The sequence below is a fragment of the Hypanus sabinus genome, chromosome 7, assembly GCF_030144855.1.
Source record: "Hypanus sabinus isolate sHypSab1 chromosome 7, sHypSab1.hap1, whole genome shotgun sequence".
Taxonomy (NCBI): domain Eukaryota; kingdom Metazoa; phylum Chordata; class Chondrichthyes; order Myliobatiformes; family Dasyatidae; genus Hypanus; species Hypanus sabinus.
The window spans coordinates 86,560,808-86,579,753 of NC_082712.1; the positions used below are offsets into that span (position 1 = coordinate 86,560,808).

At 44.4% G+C, this 18,946-nt stretch overlaps 1 protein-coding gene across 1 annotated transcript in view; it reads right to left on the reverse strand.

Annotated features, from left to right (window-relative positions):
• The window catches only part of LOC132396939 (vigilin-like), a 192,630-nt gene that overhangs the window by 26,785 nt on the left and 146,899 nt on the right, over positions 1 to 18,946 (reverse strand). Inside the window, exons 17-20 of the mRNA XM_059975068.1 lie at positions 16,428 to 16,646; positions 10,417 to 10,638; positions 7,811 to 8,029; positions 4,315 to 4,453 (exon numbers count right to left, since the gene is read on the reverse strand). Coding sequence (XP_059831051.1) covers positions 4,315 to 4,453; positions 7,811 to 8,029; positions 10,417 to 10,638; positions 16,428 to 16,646 — 799 coding nt within the window. The remainder of the gene's footprint in view (positions 1 to 4,314; positions 4,454 to 7,810; positions 8,030 to 10,416; positions 10,639 to 16,427; positions 16,647 to 18,946) is intronic.

Here is an 18,946-nt window from a genome sequence, read left to right on the forward strand (position 1 = left end):
CCCACAGTGTCGGAGGCTGAGGGGAGACCTGCGGAAAAGGAACAGGCCAATTGGCCAAATGTTTTGCCAAACCAGTGAAGCAAATCAAAAACATGTAAACACTAACCCCTCCTACCTACAGCATGTCCACATCCCTCCCCTCATCCTCCTCACATCCAGGAGCCTTTCCAAACGTCACTTAAAAGCCTCCAATATGTTTGCCTCTACCACCATACCGGGCAGAGCATTCCAGACATCCACCCCTCTCCGAGTAAAACACTTACCCCTCACATCCCCTTTGAACCTACCCCCTCTCACCTTCAATGCTTGCCCTCTGGTATTAGACATTCCAACCCTGGGAAACAGATATTCCCTGTCCACTCTATCGATAATCTTATAAACCTCTGTCAGATCTCCCCTCAGCCTCTGCTTCTCCAGAGAAAACAAATTTGTTCAGCCTCGCTGGGGTGAATGGCCTAAGTCTGCTTGTATGTCTTATGGTTGAAACGTCTAATACTAGAGGACATGCATTTAAGGTGAGAGGGGTGTAGGAGCCATGAATTTATTCCATCCGTTGGGGCCATGTATCTATTTTCTGACAGCATTGTAGCTTGTGGTGCGTTTATTATGATAATCTGTCATGTGGGGTGCAGTGGAAGCAAATGAGTATAGTTATATATTCTCATTTTGATAGTTGTCTAGTTTAATCTAGTGGAGAGTAAGCCAATGACATTGTTTTTTTTTTGTTGACTGTTAATTGTAACTTATTAGACAGTTTAAATACACTAACTTCGTTACTTTGCTACCAGATTGCTAATTGGGAAGTTATTAGAATGCTTAGCTATGCTAATTTGAACTCTACACCACCAATTTAGTTTTATTTAAATTGCTACAAGATTGTTCCTCTTTGCTGGTTTCCATGAGGATCATAAAATATTGGAGAAGCATTAGGCTGTCTGCTGCACCATTTCATCCTGGCTGATCCATTTTCTGTCTCAGCCCCAATCTCCTGCCTTCTCTCCATATCCTTTCAAACCCTGACTAATCAAGGATCAATCAACCTCTGCCTTAAATAACATAAAGACTGGGTTTCCACAGCTGCCTGTGGCAATGAATTCCACAGATTCACCACTGTCTGGTGAATTCCTTCTTATCTCTTTTCTAAATGGATGTCTCTCGATCCAGAGGCTGACCCTCTGCTCTTAGACTCCTCACCACAGGAAACACCCTCTCTGCCATGGTTTCACTATAAAGGATCGAACGTACTTCTTATCGATTTGGAAGTGGGTCGTATAGAGCCGAGTACCCTGGCTCAGTCTCTCAGGTCTTTTTTTTTGTTTTCAAGTAACTACGACAAGGGGGAAAAGTTTAAAGGAGATGTGCGGGGGTAGCGGTGGAAGTTGATATGACAGGTTTTAAGAGGCATGTGAATATGCAGGGAATGGAGGGATAGGGACTGTGTGCAGGCAGAAGCAATTTAGATCAACATGGTTTCATGTTTGGAACAGACAGGATGACGCAAAAGGCCTGTTTCTATGATGAACTGTCTTGTGTTCTTAACCATGCTCCCCTAAACCTCCACTGAGCAGACAACCCACGGACGACACAATCTCAACTAACCAGGCCTGATATCCATTTAACTACACACTCTCCCATCTCCAAAACTAGACCTGTCCCCAGTTAGCTCCAATCTTCCCCTGAACTACACCCTCCTCTCCCAATCAAAATCAGCATCAGGTTTAATATCACTAGCATATGTCGTGAAGTTTGTTGTCTTTGCGACAGCAGCACAATGCAATTCATAATGACACAGAAAAAAAAACTGAATTACAGTAAGTATATATATTAAATAGTTAAATTAAATAAGTAGTGCAAAATAAAAAGAAATTTAAAAAAGTAGTTAGGTAGTGTTCATGGGTTCAATGTCCATTCAGAAATCGGATAGTAGAGGGGACGAAGCCATTCCTGAACTGTTAAGTGTTTGCTCCTGTATCTCCTCCTCGATGGTAGCAATGAGAACAGAGCATGTCCTGGGTGATGGGGGGGGGGGGGGGGTGGTCCGTAATGACAGATGCCGCCTTTTTAAGGCACCGCTCCTTGAAGATGTCTTGAATACTACGGAAGCTATGTCCTGGATGAAGGGGGTTCTTAATGATGGAGCTAAATAAGTTTACAACTCTCTGCAAGAATGGAGTAGCATGATTAAACATTTTCACTGTTTAGTGCTGCCACATGCTGGACAACCTGCAGTCAGCGTCCTAACATTACCTCTGCGTCCTCAGCGTCCCAGCAGATGAACCAATGGACGATTCATCAAGGGAAGAGAAGATTCCCAGTCCACTGACCTCGACATCAGCTAACCAGCAAGGCACAGAGACAGAAGCTACGCGCCCCCCCCCCCCCACCATGGAAGCCCACAAAGGAGCACCAACCAGTTGGCTGGTACCAAGCTGGTGCTGGAGAAGAGTCTGTGTGGCCTATTGTTGATGTCAGCTCGCTGTGCCTGGATTGTAGGCCTCAGCGTTCGCTTGGTGTCTCTCTCTTTTGATGATGCTGGAGGATGTTACCGAGGTTCTACGTTTATGGATTGGACCGTAGACATTTTCCAGTCTTATGATTTTTATATTTTGTTTCTGCCCATTCTTTGTTTGTTTAGTGTGGGTGGAGGAGGTTGGGGTGGGTTGATGATCATGCTGCCATTTTTTTTTTGTGTGTGGGGGGTGGGTTTGATGTTTCTCTTTGAACAGCTTCCATGGTTTTTCCTTGTTTGGCAGCTATCTGGAGAAGACAAATCTCATACTTGTGTATGGCATACATATTTGGTAATAAATGAACCTCTGAGACAATTCATAACTTTTCTCAGATTACTCATTTATTTTCTTCCTCTGGGGTCCCCATCTACAAGGGAGAAGTTTGAACTGTATCGGATCAATTGGGCCTCTCACGTGTGGAGGGCTCTCTCTAGGATTTTGAGTGTGCATGCTTTCTCATCGTTGGGTCTGGTTTGTAGCTCCCGCACAGTGAATTGCACAGCATGTACTGTGGCTAACATGATGCAGATAAATGTCAAATCATAACACTCTGTTGTCACCACCCTTGCTCCACACATATCTAACACTGCCAGCCTTTACTATGAGTTTCACGGGAGGAAGACATTTCATTACATCCTGATGTGCACAAGAAGAAACCGAATCTGAACGTCAATTGCCTCAACTTCCTCCACACTCCTCTAATCCCCTCCTCGAACACTCAGCACTCTGTTCCAATCCCAACCCAGAGGGAGATGCTGCTCAACACATGGCCGAACGATCAGTATTTTTAAAAATTGTTTTTTAAATTAAAAAGACAACAACAAAAAAAATTGGCATAGTAGTGTAGTGGTTAGCGTAACGCCTGTGGTAACATTGGGGTATTTATGTAAGCTTCTATTTATTTATTGATTGGTTGATGGATTGTCTGAGTGACTGACATACAGTGTTGATATGGCCCTTCCAGCCCTTTGAGCCATGCTCCTATCAATCCCCTAGTTTAATCCTAGTCCAATCACGAGACAACCTACAATGATCAACTAATCTACAACTGGTATGTCTTTGCGATGTGGGAGGAAACCAGTCATGGGGAGAACGTACAAGCTCCTTACAGGCAGCAGTGGGAAATGAACCCTGGTTGCTGGTACTGTAAAGCGTTATACTAACCACTATACCATCGTCTCCTCTGGGTGCTCCGGTTTGCTCCTACAGTCCACAGACATATGGGTGAGAATTCGAGTAAGTAGTGGGCATGCTATGTTGGCACTGGAAGTGTAGCAACACTTGCGGGTTCCCCCTCGGCACAATCCTCACTGATTTGATTTGATGCAAATGACACATTTCACTGAAGGCTTTGATGTGCAAGTGACAAATAAAACTGATTCTTATCTTTACCTCTCTCCAGCAGATCTAAAATAACGAGTGAGTCGAGTCAAAGTTCACAGAGACACAACTAGATGACGAAATCGCAACGGGTCAGGCAGCATCTGTTGTGTTAATGTTTGGGATCGAGACCCTTCATCTGGCCTTGACCCAAACGTTCACCGTCCACTCCCCTCCACACATGCTGCCTGACCTGCCGTGTTCCTCAGCTGATTCGAACAACACACACAAAATGCTGGTGGAACACAGCAGGCCAGGCAGCATCTATAAGGAGAAGCACTGTCGACATTTTGGGCTCAGACCCTTCATCAGGTCTCACTGAAAGGAAAGGTAGTATCATCTGATTGTTGTGTTGCTCTGGGATGTGAATCATGCTGATGCTTCCCAGGCTACTGAGGCCGCAGGACAGCCATCGGAAACGTACCTTGGTTATCATCTCGCTCAGGGAATTTGATCAGTACGTCGCAATCCCTAGTGATCTGCTGCACCTTGGAGCCCTTTAGACCCATGACCGCTCGGTGGAATCGCTGTGGGATCACACACTCCAGGGTCACCTGTGCCTCCTGTGAAGACATGGTCAAAGAAAACACAGAAATCAGAACAAGTACAGGGCGATGATGAGGGGCCTGAGGAAATGGCCTACATCGATTTTCCATAACGTTAAGCCTCAGCATCTGTGCCTAAGTTAAGAACACTAAGTTCCCTAGGGTGGTTACAGCTGGAGGGGAGGGAATGGTGGGAAGGAAGATAAGTTCCCACTGCCTATGAAATGCTCCCAATGGTGTGCATCTCTGACAACCACGTAGCTACTAAGCCTGGAGGAACCATTTCTACTGACAGGAGAAAGGGAAAAGGTGGTTTACTGGTATTTTATCACTTTAGGCACACAGAGCTTGTCAGCCACGGTTGCCAGTTCACCTACAAGAAGGGAAACTCTGGTCTCAAAACTCACTTACGGGGAAAGCTTTGGGAGTAAATCTCAAGGAAAAATCTGGAGCTAGAGTCTCTAAGGCAGTCTTAAGTCAACTTCAATGCTGACTGGCAACTCCAGCGAAGCCACAGGTGACAAACTGTATCGGTCTCTGCCGTTCCTTTGGATTCATCACCTGCATGGAGAGGGGGAGCCTGCTGCATGGGCAACAGCTCGCTCTCCATATCGTACTGCGCTGGCATGTTTATCAAGGAGACAGCTGGGACGCAACATCCTTGGTCAACTCTGACCCATGGAGGGCCTCTCTCACTTTTTTAAAATCCAAATTCAGTGGGACTAGGTTTTACACCACAACATATAGAAGCAGAATTAGGCCATTTTGGACCACCGAATCTGCTCTGCCATGTGATCATGGCTGATTCATTTCCATCTCAGCCCCAATCTCTCGCCTTCTCCAAGTATCCCTCCATGCCTTGACTAATCAAGAACCTATCAACATCTGCCTTAAATATACCCAATGATTTGGCCTCCACAGCTACCTGTGGCAATGAATTCCACCGATTTACCAGTCTGTGGCTTAAGAAATTTTCTCCCTTTTCCAATAGATATCACACTCTTAAACCAGCCCGCACAACCCTAACATTACCTCAGCACCGGAACTCTAGGGACTGTCATTGTCTCGTCTGTGATTGCATTTTTTTAACTAATGACTTATGTTGCTTTGCAGTATTGTGTAATGTGTGCATAATTTATGTGTAACATATTCTACAGTGTGTTTTGTCTGCTTTTATGTGCCTGTGCTGCTGCTACAAACAAGTTTTGCATGGTACAGGTGGCCCCCGTTTTTCTAACGTTCACTTTACGACAGCTCGCTGTTACGAAAAACCAACATTAGTACCTGTTTTTGCTAACCAAAGAGGATTTTTGCTTTTACGAAAAAAGACGCCCGCTTTATACGTGTGTTTACCCCTAAAAGACTACCATGACTGTGAAGCTTTGTGCGTGTACATGCCGATTTTTTTTCTTCAAATCAATTTTGGCCCGATTTTGATAAGTGAAACTACACCATAAATTCAATATTTCTACTTTATATAGGCTGTATATTTATCATATCATTCCTGCTTTTACTATATGTTTGTGTTATTTTAGGTTTTATGCGTTATTTGGTTTGATTTGGTAGGTTATATTTTTGGGTCTGGGAATGCTCAAAATTTTTTCTCATATAAATTAATGGTAATTGCTTCTTTGCTTTACAACATTTCAGATTACAACAGTTTCATGGGAACATTCTGCCTTCAGATAGCGGGGGAACCTGTATCTGTACCTCACTACTCATGCATATAACAATAAGCAACCACACACCCCCATATTCTGTATCTGTATACACACTAGTCCTCACTGAGGGCTTAGCAGTGGAGAGTGAGCAGCTTCAAGCTCCTGGGTGTCAACATCTAAGGATCTGTCCTGGGCCCAACCCACTGATGCAATCACGAAGAAGGCATGCCAACGGCCCTACTTCGTTAGAGGATTGAGATTTTTGTCACCAAAGACTCTTGTAAGTTTCTAGAGATATTCAGTGGAGAGTTTTTTGACTGGCTGCATTATCACCTAATATAGGTGGGATGGGTAGAGTGGAGAGATGTCTCTACCACAGGAGGTTTAATCTGCTCCTTCCCTCTACTAGCCTGCAGGTCACCCTTGGGCAAGGTGTAGCACCTGCTTAGCAACCCCCCCACCTTCTCCCATCTCCTTCACCCCCACCCCCAGATCAGAGTCATGTGAAGCCATGGGAGCAGGCGATGGGTAGTCGTATGAGCAGCCGGTGGATATCACAAGTCCTGGCTATGCAACCAGTGACGCCAGGCAGCCTATCTTGAAGATACTGGTAATGACTGGGGTCACCCATCTTGTAAAGACACCACCCAGAAGAAAGCAACGGCAAACCACTTCTGTAGAAAAATTTGCCAAGAATGATAATGGTCATGGACAGACTGTGATCATCCAAGTCATATGACACGGCACGAAACGATGATGACGACGATGATAGAGCCTACAATGCACAGTATTACAAAGACTGTAGAGGGCTCCATCAATGGCACAACTCTCCCTACCATCAAGGTCATCTTCAAGAGGTAGTACCTCAAGAAGTTAGCTCCTCTAAAAGGCAACACAATTTGGAACATGCTCATTACTCCCAATAGCAAGCAGGTGCAGGAGAATAAAATGCACATTCATCGGTTCAGAAATAACTCCTTGCCCACCTGCCATCAGATTCCTGAATGCTTCATCAACACCTCATTTTTCCTTTAATTTTGTATTATTTAATTTGCTGTGGAGCGCATTCTAATTGGCCGCATCACCGTCTGGCATGGGTGGGGGGGAGCACCGCACTGGATTGAAATGAGCTGCAGAGAGTTGTAAACTTGGTCAGCTCCGTCAAGGGTACTAGCCTCTCCAGCAACCAGGACTTCAGGGATCCCCATCACCCAGGACATGCCCTCTTCTCATTGCTACCATCAAGGAGGAGATATAGAAGCCTGAAGACACACACTCAGCAATTCGGGAACAACTTCTTTCCCTCTGCCATCTGATTTCTGAATGGACATTGAACTCAAGAACACTACCTCACTGCTTTTTTGCACTAGTTATTGAACTTAACTTTTTAATACATATCTTAGTGATTCAGAGTTTTATTATTTCTATTGCAATGTACTGCTGCTGCATAACAACTAATTTCATGACAAAAGCTGGTGATATTAAACCTGATTGTGATTTTATAATTTTACACTGTACAGCAAATTCCACTATCGTATACAACAGTGATAGTAAAACTGAGCCTGTTGTCTCAGATATTTTGGATGGTAATTTATGAATTTCCACATGGGGTCTCAGTCATTGGGTTCTACTGTGCACAGTGGTGACTATGACACAAGATAAATGAATGGGTGGGTGGTTGTGAGCGGTGGTACAGACTGTGTGACGTGCTCACCAGGTCCCCGATGATCTCCTGTATCCGGCGTTTGGCTGCCTCCACGCAATCCTTCGCCCCCTTCAGTGTCACCCTGTCACTCTGCACCCCGGTACGGGGGAAGCTGACGGTCACACCCCCGTACTCCTCGGCGATCTCCCGCAGCACCTGGCCCCGGCGTGCCACAAAGTGCCGGTGGTACTTGGGGTCCACGATCATCAGGTCTTCAATGACATTATCCTGCAGGGTGCGAAGGGTGGGGGAGAGAAGGATGATCAAGATATGAGCTCATCCCGTGTGTGTGTGCCTGGTATTTGTGATACCTTCTCTTTCTATAAACCCCAACATCCAATTTCTGCCTCCCCCCTCCCTAACTCACACCCACTCCCTTTCACCCGTCACCGACCCTGTTCAGTCCAAGTTCAAGCTCAGTTTATGGTCATTCAACCGTACACGTGTACATCGCCAAATGAAACAATTTTCCTGCGGACCAAGGTGCACAACACAGTATATATAACTCGCACACATAATACAAAAGTTAATAAAATAAATTAACAAGTAATAAAACATATTCCAGATTTCTGCTTCAGACCTGAGACCCAATTTCAGAATAGTAACACGCTGGAAAAATTCAGCAAGTCAGTGAGGGAAATGGTCTGTCATTTGCATGATCTAAGTGCTGGATCAGATTGTAAAGGTCAGGGTGTTGGGGCTGGTTCAACTCATTGCTCTGCAAGGTTTACCCGTCTCTGCTCTGAACTGTGGCCTGCAACTAATGGGATTTTGATTTGGCTGCAGTAATGACTGGCTTTGTGGCTGCGGACTCACTTTCGAGAACTTCAGTCACTAGTTTGCCTTTGATGATTGCACGATTTGTTCTTTTTCTGCACATTTGACAGTCTTCTTTTAAAATGGGTTCTATTAGGTTTCTTTGTTTCGTGGCTGCCAGTAAGGAAATGAATTTCAAAGTTGTATGAAGTATACATTGATAATAAATGTACTTCGAACTATTGAACTTTGATACTGATTCTGATTCATGCATGGAGGGAAATAAACAGTCGACTTTTCAGACCAAGTCGTCCTGATGAAGGGTCTTGGCCCGTTTATTCATCCCCGTGGATGATGCCTGACCTGCAGAGTTCCTCTAGCATTGTGTGTGTGTTGCTCCTTCCTATTTCTGTTAATTAGATTCCATGTAATATTATGCACCTCAATTATGTCTCCACAGACTCCTCTGATCTAAAAGAAAAAAAAAATCCAAGCTTAAGGGAGACTGCAGATGCTGAAAATCTGAGTAAATATGCTGGAGGAACTCAGCAGGTCAGGTAGCATCTGTGACTGAAATATACAGTCCAGGACCAGTTCAGATGAATTTCAAGCCAAGCTTACCCTGCTGAGTGCCCCCAGCATTTTGTGTGTCATTTCAACTTTTCTCATAGCTATAATTTTCTAGCCCAGGCAGTGGCTTTGTATGGTGAGAGTCCTTTATGTTAGATGTTGCCCTTTGAAGGTACTATATTGTTGAAGCACTGCCTCTTGAAGATGTCTTTATGGTAGGGAGGGTTATAGCAGCAAAAGAGCCCTTTACAGTTTCTTATAATACTGTGCACTGGAGGCATCATCATCATCACTATGTGCCGTGTTGTATGGCGTAGGCGATCATGGTCTTTGACTACATTTGTTCTTGGCAAATGTTTCTGGAGAAGTGGTTTACCATTGTCTTCTTCTGGGCAGTATCTATACAAGATGGGTGACTCCAGCAATTATCAATATTGTTCAGAGAATTGTCTGCCTGGTGCCAGTGGCCACATAACCAGGATTTGTGCATATTTGTGATATGCACCAGCTGCTCGAATGACCATCCACCACCTGCTCCCGTGGCTAAGCAAATGCCACGCCTCGCCCAAGGGTAACCAGCAGGTTAGCTGAGGGAAGGAGCATCTTACACCTCCTTTGTGTTACTACCCGTTACGCCACTGGCATTTGGGGCAGCAATGAAGCTCCTCCATCTCTGGTGGTGTTGGTAGCTCAGTTTTCACTACTGTGAGTCATTCAAGTCCCATGTGGAGACTCAGGAATACTGGTGCACTCAGATGTAGAAAGATTCTTCGATGCTGTTTCCATAACAGTTTTGTTTTACTAGCCCTGAGATGAAAACCCAAACGTGGAGGACTGGTGCACCACTCTGGCCTCTATCCTATGACCTATTTGGCATAAAGCCCTGACTCCAGCCAGCACAGCTCTCTGGATCATTGAGGCATCAAGCCTCCAAACCCTATGACATGGCTGTGGTCCTCTTGGAGGCTTACACCTCCTTTGGTAGAGATGTATCTTCAATCTGCTACTCGGAGGAAAAGGTACAGGAGCCTGAAGACCCACATTCAACAATTCAGGAACAGTTTGTTCCCTCCTGCGATCAGATTACTAAATAGTCCACAAACACTACCTCATTATTCCCTTACTTTTTGCACTATTTGTAATTTATGGTAATTTTATACCTTTGCTTGGTACTGCTGCAAAACAACAAATGTCATGACAGGCAAGTCAGCAATAATAATCCTGAATCTGATACAAGATCTTTCTTGCAACACAGTGGAGAGAGGGGGTGAGATGATGAGGGTACTCACCAAGTTCTTGATGAGAATCTCTAGCTCTTTGTGTGCCTGCTTAATGGCTTCCTCTTTGCCGACAATGGTGATCAGCTCCTGGTCCCTGTCATCGGCTGCTGGGAAGATGATCCTGGCCCCGGTACGGTCGCGCACCTTGCGGATGTTGCCCCCGCCGCGGCCGATGAGGAACTTGTGGTACTCTGGTTTGGCGTGCAGCTCCACGGTGCAATTGTTGATTTGCTGTAGCGTTTGGGGGGTGGGGGGGAGAAGGGAATCTGTGAACAGAACTGGAGGTCATAGCTTAAGGGTGAAGGGTGAAATATTTAAGGGAACCTGAGGCAGAACTTCTTCACTCAGAGGGTGGTGCAAGTGTGGAATAAGGATTCAGATTTGATTACGACAAGCTTGGAGAAGAACATAAGATGGCAGCGATGTGGAGGTAGCTATGGTCCAGGTGCATGGCAATGAGACTATGCAGAATATCATGCACAAAATGCTGGAGGAATTCCCATTCCAACGTGTCGTTCCATGGCCTCCTCTTGTGCCAAGATGAAGCCACCCTCAGGGTGGAGGAGCAACACCTTATATTTCGTCTGGGTATACTCCAAAAAAAGATGGCACGGATATCTATTTCTCCTTCTGGTAAACAAATCCTCCCTCCTTCCTCTACTCCCTGCTCTGACCTTTTAACTCCCCTCCTTCCCACTCTCCTCACTTATCAGATTCCGTCTTCTCCAGTCCTTGACCTTTTCCACCTACCTGGCTTCACCTATCACCCTCCAGTTATCCCCCTTCCCCTCTCCCCACCTTTTTATTCTGGCATCTTCCCCCTTCCTTCTCAGTCCTGAAGAAGGGTCTTGGTTCAAATCGTCAACTATCTATTCAATTCCGTAGATGCTGCCTGGCCTGCTGAGTTCCTCAGCGTCTTGTGTGAGTTACTGTGGATTTCCAGAATCTGCACACTTTCTCATGTTTATGGCAGCAGAATAAGTCTAGCATGGTCTAGATGGGCGGAAGTGACTGCTTCAGTCCTGTATGTTGGTTGTCAATGCAAACAAGGCATTTCACTGAACGTTTCTATGTGCATGTGATAAATACCTGAATCTGAGTAGTGCTCTATGACTCTATTAACGTTGAAGCTCCCCCACCACCACCAAATATGGGACAGTGCAGGGGTAACACACACAAAATGCTGGAGGAACTCAATCAGCAGCTCAGGCAGCATCTACGGAAAAGAGTAAACAGTCGGAGTTTTGGGCCAAGACTCTTCGTCAGGACTTCTGATGAAGAGGTAAATTATGTGAGGGGCTGAGGTGCGTCCAGTGTAAAGCAGATGGATCAAACCAGTCAGCCTTTCAGTCCAGTGCTCCAAGGAATCTCTTTGGTAGGACCATCCGAATCATTCCTTGTCTAGTTTCTCATCATATTTCACCTTTCATCCATTTTCTTAAACTTACTATTTTAAAGTAGTTTTAAAGTTTTTAAAGTAGTGGATTTACAAAGCATAATAAGACACAGGAGCAGAATTAGGCCATTCAGCCCATCCAGTTTGCACTGCCATTTGATCATGGCTGATTTATTATCTCTCTCAACCCCATTCTCCTGCCTTCTTCCCATAACCTATGACACGGTTTCTAATCAAGAATTTCTCAACCTCGGCTTTAATATACCCAATGACTTGGCCTCTACAGTCAAACCATCCTCTGGCTGAAGAAATTCTTCCTCATCTCAGTTCTAAAGGCACCTAGTTCCATCCTGACTCCCCCATAGAGCCGTTCAGCCCACCACATCTATGGCACCCGTCTATATGAATCTCATTAGCTAGCACTCAGCCTGCAGCCCTCTTTGCATTGGTGATACAACCTGCTTGTCTAGATAATCTTAAGTGTAGTGAGAATGTCTTCCTCCAACACCCCCTAGGGCTTAGGGGGCAGATTCCAACTACCCTCTGGGTAAATAAAAATTCCTCCTCAGATTCCATGTGAACCTTTTCCACAAGATGGCGCCAGTGAACCACAGCGATGTTCTGCAGCCTGCGGACAACACATCTTTCAAATTACTCTCAGTGCAATCTGCAGCACTTAATTTCCCTCTGAGCTTCTGCACACTGGTTGAACGCCCAAGTTGGGCAGCTATTCATTGATCCTGTTACAGTTATTATTCCTTACACTTATTGAGTATGCCCATAAGATAATGAATCTAAAGGTTGTATATGGTGACATATATGTACTATTGAAATCAGTTTTTTTTGTACTTTTTGTAAGATATTATTTGAATTAATGCAAGATTTTAATAGTTTTAATTGTAGTTTCCTTTTTACTGACATAATTTGTACTTTTAACAATTTGTATCTTAACAAACTCATGTATTTTCAACAATATGTAGTGGCTTGCCTTCTCTTATTGGCAGAATTTGGTATAGCAGTTACATAATGATTTATTGCCCATTTTAATTTTTAATTGGCACATTACCAACGTGTTATAATTGTGCAACCGTTGATAGGGTTATTCTTATTTAATGAATTTCTATGATCTGGAGTATAAAGGTGACAGATTTTTCAAAAGTGCCTTATTGAAGCTATTGAATCTCTTTAATTTTTCATCTTTCATTTGCCCTCTACCACCAGGTTTTTGTTTGCTTAGTATCTGTTCTTCAAAATAAACCTTAAAATAAATGTTTGTGAAGAATTAAAGTTTATCGCCCATTCTTGAGCTCCTAAAAGAACCCAGGGATCGAAAATTACCAAGATCTGACAGTACTTTGATAATAAATTTACTTTTGAAATTTAGTTTGAACTAAACCTGTGTCATCATGTTTAGACACCCCTGCTTTGAGAAGAATTACCATTCCCCTATTTAAGCCTCGTTATTTTCTCCACACAGACTGCACTGGAGGTCAGGATCAAACCATGACCCTGGGGTGTGAGGCGGCAGCTCTACCAGCTGAGTACAATACAAAAGAGGGAGATTCACTGGAATTACTGTAAAAGGTTTAGTCTAATTCCCTTGCCTTTGATCTGGCTCCTTATTAATAGATTCTTGAAATCACATTTAACAGGCCTTTTGGGGAGTCATGAAGAGTAGATTTCATTTTATTTAGTGACGCAGCACGGCTCTTCGAGCAATCCCACAACTCCGATTAACCCTAACCTAATCATGGGATAATTTCCAATGACCAATGAACCTACTCAGAATATCTTTGGACTATGGGAGGAAACCAGAGAACCACAGAAAACACATGCATTTTACGGGGAGGACTCCTTACAAAACAGCACCAGAATTGAAGTCCGAACTCTGGGACGCCGCGAGATGTAATAGCATCGCGTTACCGTGGCGCCTTGCAGTGAGATTGTGAGATGTTGAGACTCTGGCAGATACACAAAAGGATTTCTGTGACACAGTCTCCGTTCTGTATGCACCTCAGCACTCCAAGCTCAAGGTCACTGAGGCGGAGGAGGTGATTTAAGTGCTTGTACAAAAAGTTTCTTTCTCTTGCTCTGTAACTCAGTGAAGAACTAGGAATGTGAAGGCTTTATGGTAGCATAGTGGCTTAAATGGCTTTACAGTGCCAGCGATTGGTGATCGGGGTTCAATTCCCACCATGATCTGTGAGGAGTTAGCACGTTCTCCTTCTGACCGTGTGGGTTTTATGCTGGTGCTCCAGTTTCCTCACATATTCCAAGGACATATAGGTTAGGGTTGATAAGCTACAAACGTGCTATACTGGTGCTACAAGCATGGTGACACTTGGGGGCTCCTCTCAGCTAATCATTAATGCAAATGGCTCAATTGCACCATATGTTTCCATGATTCAAACAACAGCAGTCTTTAGTATGCAGTAATGTCATGCATTGGTGTTGATATTAGGAGGTGGCACGGCAGCGTAGTGGTTAGCATAATGCTTTAACGCACTGTATCCAGAGATACCGGCCATGTGATAGACACACTGCCACCTGGCTGCTCGAAGGACACACCACAAGCCAATCAACATTTGGTCCCTTCCAACTAATCAATGCACACCTAAATTATTGGTCACCTTAATTGGATTATCTCGCCTAGCCCCATGCTATAAAAGGTGAGACATGTACCTGGCTCGGCCTCTCTTACAGACCACCTCATTGAAGGTAAGTGCATTGATTTATGTTTGGGAATGTTTATTGTTGGTCCTGGTAAGGGAGCCGCAGCTATCCAAGGTCAAGGGGGATAGCTGTTGTAGTGCTTTTCCCTTGTTCTCTGTATGTGTAACTGTACTCTGTCCCCACACCTCTTTCTGTGTATTATACAGCCAACCCGACCTTCCCCACACGTGTTAACCCTAAACGTTTTTTTGTTAGAATATTATAGTTGCTTGTGTTGACCTGACTTCCCCTTGTAAATAAATTCCTTCTTGTTAAAACTCTGTGTGTCCAGGCCTCTATTGTTGAGACTCAAATAACCAGTTATTTTCCATCACAACACGCACCAACTGTAAGAGTTGAGGTTCAATTTTCACCACTGTCTGTGAGAAGCTTGTACCGCGTGATATGCTTCAAGTGCTTGTTTGCACCCAGTCATTGTCATTTAACTATATACATGTATACAGTCGACCCTCCTTATCCGCGAGTTCCGCATGTGCGAGTTCAACCAACCGCGAATCGAGAAAACCTGGAAGTGCTCTTCCAGCACTTGTTGTTCGAGCATGTAAAGACTTTTTTTTTCCTTGTCATTATTCCCTAAACAATGCAGTATAACAACTATTTTACATAGCATTTACATTGTATTAAGTATTATAAGTAATCTAGAGATGATTTAAAGTATACGGGAGGATGTGCGTATTTTACTGTGGATCGGGATTGAAAAAATCGGAAGTTCTCTTACTATGTAAGTTGGAACAGGTACATCCAGTATTGTTTAGCGTCAGTTAGTCAAACGTTTGTCTTAGTATATAGTATATATTTTACCTTTCTATACACTTAAGAATGTATGTTTCAGCACTGGGCTCAGGAAGTTCCCGAGTTTGATTCAGTGACAGACCACTTCTGAGCACGCTCTCCTTCCATCCTGGTTGATGTGGAGGATCAAAAACCCAAAACCCAATAATTAAACCACTGCGTTGCTTAGTAATAATTGTAGCTTTCATCAGGGCAGGGCCTTTCTCATTTTATCCTTTAAAATTGTTGACCGACTATAGCCTAACGCTTTTCCAATGACCGATGGTGTTTCACCTCTTTCTGATTGCTTTATTATTTCCACTTTATTTTCAATCGTGTTTGTGATTATTTTCATGAACAGAAACACCGCAGATTCAGGGCTCGGCTGCCAGGTCCTAATGTCCACTGCACTGAGACAGGTTAAATAAGGCCTGGGGTTCTGCTGGGTCCTAAGGTCCACCGCATTGAGCCCCATTGAATAAGGGACTTAAGCATCAGCATTTTTTGGTATCCGCGAGGGGTCCCAGAACCAATCCCTCGCGGATAAGGAGGGCCGACGGTACTGTCAAATGAGACACTTCTTGGGACCAGGGTGTAAAACACTGTAGCACACATAACACAATAATTTAGGAAAGTAAGGGTAAAATCTACAGTGTGCACAAGTTAAATATTGTACAGTACAGAACAGATTAACCGGTCTTACTTCGAATGCAATGCGGCTGGGAGTTCAGAAGCCTAATGGCCTGAGGGAAGGAACTGTTTCCCATCCTGACCGTTCTTGTTTTTATTCATCAGAGTCTCTGCCTGATGGTAGAAAGTCAAAAAGGATGCTGAATGGGTGGGATCCTTGATAATACTAAGGGCCCTGCATATGCAGCACTCCTGATAGATGTCCCCATCGGATGGCAGGGAGACCAAAGATGTACGGGTTAGGGTTGGTAAGTTGTGGACATGCTATGTTGGTGTCGCAAGCATGGCAATGTTTGCAGCTGCCCCCAGCACATCCTTGGATTGTGTTAATCACTGACAGAAACAATACATTACGCTGTATATTTTGACGTAAGTGCGACAAATAAAGCTAATTTTTTTTAAAAATGAAGATGGTTAGTGAAGTAAGTACCTTCTCCTCAGCCAGCTGAAGCAGCTGTTTCTTTGCCTTCTCCACTTCCTCCACAAGACCTCTGATGGTGACCTTGTCGCTGCCTGATCCTTCGGACGGAAAGTGAATGTGCACCCCTCCGCACTCCTCCATCAGTGATCGCACCAGACGTCCCTTGGCCCCAATCAGGGAGTTGTGCAGCTTGGCTGGGATCAAGACATCCACTTCCTTGATGTTTGCCTGAGGTAAATGTGGCAAGGGTTAAACAGAAGAAATCGAAACAGATTTCACTTAACAAGCACAGGGGATTCTGGAGGTAATCTTGAGCAAGATACACAAAATGCGAGAGGAACACAACGGGTCAGACAGCATCCATTGAGGGTGACACTTCAGTCAATGTTTTGGGCTGGAGCTTTCATCAGGACTGGAATGGAAGGAGGCAGAAGCCAGAATAAGAAGGTGGAGGAAGGGAAAGGACTGCAAGCTGACAGGTGAAAAGTGAGGAGATAGGTGGGTGACTGGGCTAAGAGGAGATGAAGTAAGAGGCTGGGAGAGGTGATAGGTGGAAGAGGTAAAGGACCGAAGAAGGAATCTTATGGGAGAGGAGAGTGGACCATGGGAGATAGGGAAGAAGAAGGGGCTCAAGAGAAGGTGATAGGCAGATGAGGAGAAGAGAAGGGGTAAAAGGGGAGCCAGAATGGGGAATGGAAAGAGAAGGGGAGAAAAGTCTTCACTTCCTTGGTAAGTGCACTGAATTTCCCCAGCACTGGAGATTCCTAAAATATGCAGGTTAGAATGAGTTGTGAATTTACAATGATACCAAGTCAACAACTCCTAGGGTTACGGTTGGTCAGGATGGTGGAGGGAGGCGAAAAAGTGCTGGAGGGGGAATAAAACTTAAACACAGGGAAAAGTCTCAGTGACGTAAAACATTCTACAGATGCTGGAAATCTGGAGCAAAACACAAAATTTGTATGTGTATTGGACCATAAGATGTACAGTAGGAGAATTAGGCCATTTGGTCCATCAAGTCTGCACCATCATTTCTCTTTGGCTGATTTATTATCCCTCTCAACCCCATTCTCCTGCCTTCTCCCCTTAACCTTTCATACGCTTACTAATCAAGAACCCATCGACCTCCGCTTTAAATATACCCAATGATTTGGCCTCCACAGCTGTCTGTGGCAATGAATTCCACAGATTCACCACCCTCTGGCTTAAGAAATTCCTCCTCATCTCTGTTTTACAGGTACTACTTCTATTCTGAGGCCACTTTTAGAAGCATCCTCTCCCACATCCACTTATCTAGGCCTTTCAATATTTGATAGGTTTCAAAGATCCCCAATCATTCTTCTAAATTCTAGGAAGGACAGACCCAGAGTCAGTGCTACATCAGCAGGGTGGTCCTGAGCCCAAGTTTGTGAAATGGCCCTGAATTACTTCTGTTGCTTTGTGGAGGCCAAAACCTTGTAAATAATTAAAATATATTTCCGCAGCCTTGTTGTCAGTCAGCCTAGAATTCAGTGACTGCTCTGTACATCTCTCGTGCATCACCAATTCCAGCTGAAGAGTAATACGATATCTGCAGCACCGAGGCTAATGTGCAAATATCCTCATACAGGATCAAAATGACCAACTTCTATAGGTGTGTAGTGGAGACTGTATTGACTGGCTGCATCATGGCCTGCAAAGGAAACACCAATGCCTTTGAATGGAAAATCCAATAAAAGATAGTGGATTCAGCCCAATACATCATGGGTAAAGCCCTTCAAACCATTGAGCACATCTAATGAAATGCTACCATAGGAAAGCAGTACCAACATCAGAGATTCTCACCACCCAGGTCGTGCTCTTTTCGCGTTGCTGCCATCAGGCAGAAGGTACAAGAGCCTCGGGATTCACACCACCAGGTTCAAGAATAGTTGCTACCCTCCAACCATCAGGCTCTTGAATAAAAGGGGATAACTACGCTCACTTTCCCCATCACTCCCCAGGCTGCTGGAGGCCTCTACTCTCTCTCTCTCTCACAATGGTGAGGGAGAGTTTGCTGCCAATTCTCAAGTCAGGGAACTTGAAATTAAAAAAGCGACCCTGCAGACTGTAACATTGGTATAGTGAGCTGTTGATTTGCCTTCTCGTTGTGACAGGAGTGATACCTCTCTCTCCCTTGTCAGTCAGAGAGAGAGAGAGAGAGCGAGCCTGTGGTATGTCCAGCTGTCAGATGAACAGTGATTTTGATGGACTGCAGATCATGGTCTCTTTGCGGGCTTTGCTTTTCCTTGCATGGTGGGTGGGGGGGGGGGAGGCTGATGATTTTTGTTGGAATAAGTGAGGGGAGGGGAGTGGGAGGGTTGATGATTTGCTGCTGCTTCTGCATGGGAGGGGTGGGAAGCTTTGGGGTTCTAACATTTTTCCTTTCATTCATTATTGAGTATGCCCACATGAAGATAACAATCAGGGTTGCAGATATGTACTTTGATAATAAAAATATATTCTGTACTTTGTAAAGAGTATTAGTATAAATACACTTTAAGACAGAA